The sequence below is a fragment of the Podarcis raffonei genome, chromosome 4 (genome assembly GCF_027172205.1).
Source record: "Podarcis raffonei isolate rPodRaf1 chromosome 4, rPodRaf1.pri, whole genome shotgun sequence".
NCBI classification, from domain to species: domain Eukaryota; kingdom Metazoa; phylum Chordata; class Lepidosauria; order Squamata; family Lacertidae; genus Podarcis; species Podarcis raffonei.
Window position 1 is genome coordinate 23,262,422 of NC_070605.1, and position 4,878 is coordinate 23,267,299.

General features: G+C 42.8%; 1 protein-coding gene across 1 annotated transcript; it reads right to left on the reverse strand.

The window, feature by feature from the left end:
• Positions 1-954: 954 nt before the first annotated feature.
• Positions 955-4,077, reverse strand: LOC128412346 (vitelline membrane outer layer protein 1-like). Its single transcript, XM_053385254.1, has 4 exons — positions 3,946-4,077; positions 3,106-3,297; positions 1,956-2,059; positions 955-1,293 (listed from the first exon to the last, which is right to left on the reverse strand). Exons 2-4 carry the CDS (start codon positions 3,274-3,276, stop codon positions 996-998), a joined length of 573 nt encoding a protein of 190 aa, XP_053241229.1. The 5' UTR covers positions 3,277-3,297; positions 3,946-4,077; the 3' UTR covers positions 955-995.
• Between the last annotated feature and the right edge of the window lie 801 nt (positions 4,078-4,878).

Here is a 4,878-nt window from a genome sequence, read left to right on the forward strand (position 1 = left end):
CCAGCACTTGCCAAGGTGGGTGGGCAAAAGGAGGTATAGCAAAAACAAGAAAGAAAGGCAAATGTTACCTTTGTATAGTAGGCTAGTTTTTACACACACACACACACACACACACACACACACACACACACACACACCTCCTTGTCCACTGCAGTGGTTTTCAACCTCTTTGAGTCCATGGCTCCCTTGACCAGCCACATTCTTTCTGTGGCTCCTCTGTGGAAGCCACTTACATTGCGGTTCAGGACACATGTAAATGGGAATTTTCCCGTTTCACCCCCTTTTCCCCTCTGAACTAGGGTTGCTATATTTCAAAAAGTGAAAATCTGGACACAAAAGTTGTTGACCTCTTTATGGGGGGGGGGCAAAATTGTTGAGCCCTTTCTGAACACCAGAAATGCATCTGGGTAGTCACCTTTCGTACGATGCAGTGGGCCTCTTCTTACATTCTTCTGTGTCCATTCATCCTTATCTGTCCTCTCTCCAATCCTATGGTTGGCCTCCTATCCAGCAGCCATGATGGAATTGCCACAGCAGATATTGTGCTGTGTGTGACTTTAGCATTCATTCTGTTATTAGTAAGTCAGCAGACCAGGAGGGCTGGCTGAGGTTTTGCTTAACAACCAAGCAAAGTGGCACGACACTCACTGAGGTAGCGAGCGCTCTGACTGGCTGTGTAGATCTGAGGGAGTTTCCCCCTGTTATGTATAGTTGATAGCCTTCCTGCTATGTCCAGTGCCTGACCTAAAAAAGACAAAAGCCTCTCTGTTGCTTTCTCCTCAAGTTATACAATGTTTTGTTCCGCTTCCTCAATAAAGCGTTACCAAGATTTAAATGGCTCTGCCAACAAGCCATTCATGAAGATTTAAGGCACAGTGCATCAAAAAAAGACACCCAGAACTCTTCATTGGGAATACATTTTATTATTAAGTTTCATGTCATGGAGCCATTGGGGCACAGGGAACTGAGCTATTGTCGGGTGAAACCCACATGGTTCAGTCGCAGCAGTAGAACTTCACATCGTTAAGTGCTGTGTTGTCGCCTTTTTCCATCTGAGGTTCCACTTTGGTCCGAATTCCACATATGGCACCTTGAGGACAGATTGCACTCCATGGGCCAAAAGTACCCCAGTCATTTGAATGACCTGTCAGGACAGCCCCATGTTCACAGCTGAACCTGATATTGTCAGCTGATGTGTCATCCAAAAGAATTCCTCGTTCTTCTTGTACTCTCAGAGAAAATGAGATTAGACTGCCCTCAGGACAAGTCTCAGTCTTTGTCCACTTCCCCAACCTGACAAAGATAGTGGTGTTAATACTCTGAAGAAATGTTTGCTCAAGTCATGTCTTCACCATACATTCAATGCCCATTCAGCACATATTTGAAGCGCATGGCTTCATGAAATATGGAGGGTACAGTCATACCTTGGGTTAAATGTGCTTCAGATTGAGCATTTCTCAGGTTACACTCTGCGGCGACCCAGAAGTAACTTCCGGGTTTCGCTGCTCGCTCATGCGCAGATGCTCAAATGTGATTAGATGAGTTATTTTGTCATTTTTTACCCTTGTTCCAAACTAATACGGCCTACATTTTTTTACACAGGTAATGTTACATGTATGCATTCTCTTCACATTTTATTCACCTCATATGGAAATAGATGTGGAATGGAATTCTGTTTTACTTAATTTTGTTAGCTCAATGATTAATTCCTGGGGAAGGAAACTACATCCAAATGTTGAGCAACTGTCTTTTGCTACATTGCATTTCACTATTTTATCACATCCCTCCCTGTTGCGTTGTTGATGCACTCAGGTTTGGCAGCCCATGAATAAGTCACCATAATTCAAGATGTATCCTTCTCAAGAACTCAGGAAAAAGGCAAGAACTTGCCAGATTTGGTTCCATACTTCTTTCTAACAACAAAGCCAAGGAACGGAATATTTAAAGCTACTCACGGTCCAACAGCAGATTGAATTTCTGAGCCATCCGTGCAAATGAGGCGGATGCCATTCAGAGATGTATCATCTTTAAATACTTGAAAACGTTCCCATGGGTCTACCTGGGGGAGAAGAGAAGCTGTGACTGCAATAAGACCACATTAATAGCAAAGCACAGCATTTTCAGGAGGAATTTCACACACACTAGATTGGCAGGCTGAATTTGACAGTATTGTACAGAGCTTGGAAAGTTTGATTCGAAAAGGATCTCATTTGACATGCCCCCAAAAGAACTAATTCCAGTTCATGTTTGCACCTTTACAAAATAAACTATTTCAGTTCACAGTTCAATTCAAGTATGTCCTCGGCAAAAAATATTTCAGCCTCCAGAATGTCACAAGCTGTTATATTGATGCATAAAATTTGCTTAAGAAGACTAAGGAACCACCATCCCACACACAGCAGAATACGAATAGTTTGATTTCTTTCCTCTCAAAAATATGATATTTAAGCTTAAGTGCTCAAAGGGTCTAAGGTGTAAATAACACATGTAAGAGAAGGAACTTGAAGATGAACTAGAAATCATTCAAAGTTCTGCCTCAAAATGAACTGAATTCATGTTACGCTCCCCCAGCAATTATGGGAACTATGTTCAGGTGTAATTGGCATGGTGCAATATCATCATCATGTATTAAATTTCTATACCACCCTTCATCTGAAGATCACAGGGTGGTTTACAATGTAAAAACACAAGAATAGATGCCATGATAACAAATCAAAACAATACCCCCCAACAGTATAATTAGCCAAAGCCCTGGGAGAAGAGGAATGCTTTTGCCAGGCACGTAAAGATATGTAACAGAGGCACCAGGCAAACATCTCTGGGGAGAGCATTCCACAAGTAAGGAGCCACCACATAAAAGACCCATTCTTGTGTTGCTGTCCTCCAGACCTCTCACAGAGAAGGCACATGAAGAAGAACCTCAAATGCTGAAGGGCCCTAGTGTTCCACCAGTACGTTTGCATCATAATGACCTCACCACCAAGCAACTTAGTCAGATGGAGGTCAGCTGAGCAGAGCCGCCCCAGGACTTTGTCCATTCATACTTATTGTCACAGCTACTTGGCACCAAGGTGCCTGAAAAGGAGGACACAAGGAGGTATCTACCTTCAATGTGAATCCATTTGCATACCCTTTGCGACAGAATTCTATGGGTCCCCATTTACCGCATGGCCCTCCATTTGGCACTGAGAGTTCAATTGTATAGTTTCGGGTTTTTGCATCCGAGAGGTAGCTGGAGAAAATCAAGAAGAGCGCAGTACCTATAGAGAGGTCCATCGAAGGTAGCTCACCGCAGATCTAGCAGCAAAAGTATAAGTGGGAAAATAATAGCCATGAGAATTTTGAACCCCAAATTCCTGAATCCCGTTTTTCAGAATATGTGGTTGCTTTTGGCTGATACAACAGATTCACTGGTTGGCTTTTCTAATTCTAGTTTGAGTCCTATGAGCAACCCAGGAGTTAATTGGACTGGGACCAGGGCAAATCTCACCAGGCAACCAGGAAATGCTTTTAGAAAAAGTGAATGGTAGAACAATAATGGATGGATTTTACCTAACTCTGAGCAATTATTGTTGGTTCTCAGGAATTCCTAAGCATTGTTAAGAAAGGTTTGATTCATATTGTTTATTTTAAATTATTTATATGCTGCTTTTCCAGCCAAATCCTGTCCGAAGTAAATCACAGCAATAAAAACCTACAAGTTTATTACTAAAACCTAAAACAGAATAGAGTCACAAAAATAAATAAATCGAAAGACTCAGCAACCCAAAAGCACAACTTCCATCCCGTGAGTGGGAAGGCCAATCAAGCCATATAATTCTTGAATGCCTTTCAAGATGCCTGAAGGTTAGTCACCCTACTAGGAAGAAATTTGAAAGAGGTGGAGCCAGCACAGAAAAGACCCTGTATGATAATAAAAGATGGATTTACTATTTTTTCACTCACCTTTTGTGAATAACAGCACAGCTGGAATTTATTAATTGTTATTCTTTGTTTTCTAGCTTTACCTCATTCGGTTCTGGCCACTGCCCAAGCTTCTATGATTATGAACAGGAGGCAGACCTTGCCCTCCTTTCTCCCTTCAGCAAACTGTTCCATGCAGTGTCTCAATGCAGTTAATTATCCTACGTGGGGAAAACTTTGAGCTGAGCTGCGTATATTAATGTGGGCAGGGCAGCAACCAGGAACAGGAACATGAGATGTGGGAGTTTCCCTCCTGAACAGCACCTGCCATGCTCTGCAGCTCCATGACTGGACAGAACTGGGCAGTGTAAAGCTCATGCCTTTCTCCAAGGCACTAAAATAATTATAACAGCAACCATAAAACCCCTGGCCAAATTTAAAACACAATATTAAACAATCACAAGAATAGGGTGAGTCCTGAAACTACATATCTGGCGTGTTTGGGAGCCTAAATTGACGAGTACCAAGGTACAGCCGTAGCCTGTGGTAGTCACCGAGCCTGCTATTTTAAATTACCCTTAATGTACTGGTAAAGCTCTATGCAATGTATTGATGTCATACGTCGGTGGTCTAAGGCATTACAATTTAGGCAACTTAAGATGGCAGGCTGGGTGGCAACCATGATGGATACCAAGCTTAACTCCCACCTACTGCCCACTTAAGGTCTAGGAGTTTGTTTTAGAGGGTTGTGTGTGTGTGTGTGTTTTATTGGTAGGAGGACTAGGGAATTCTTAGTTGCCTCACCTAATGACATTTCCCAGAATTTTTGGGGGAAAGCCATGACCATTAAGTCTCATGTAAAACTGATGACTTTCTCCAAGGCACTAGGACAGGGGTCAGCAACGTTTTTTGAGGCCAATTCGGTCTACTCCCCGGCAGACCTCTCGGTGGGCCAGAGAGTGTGCGCCCATGCGT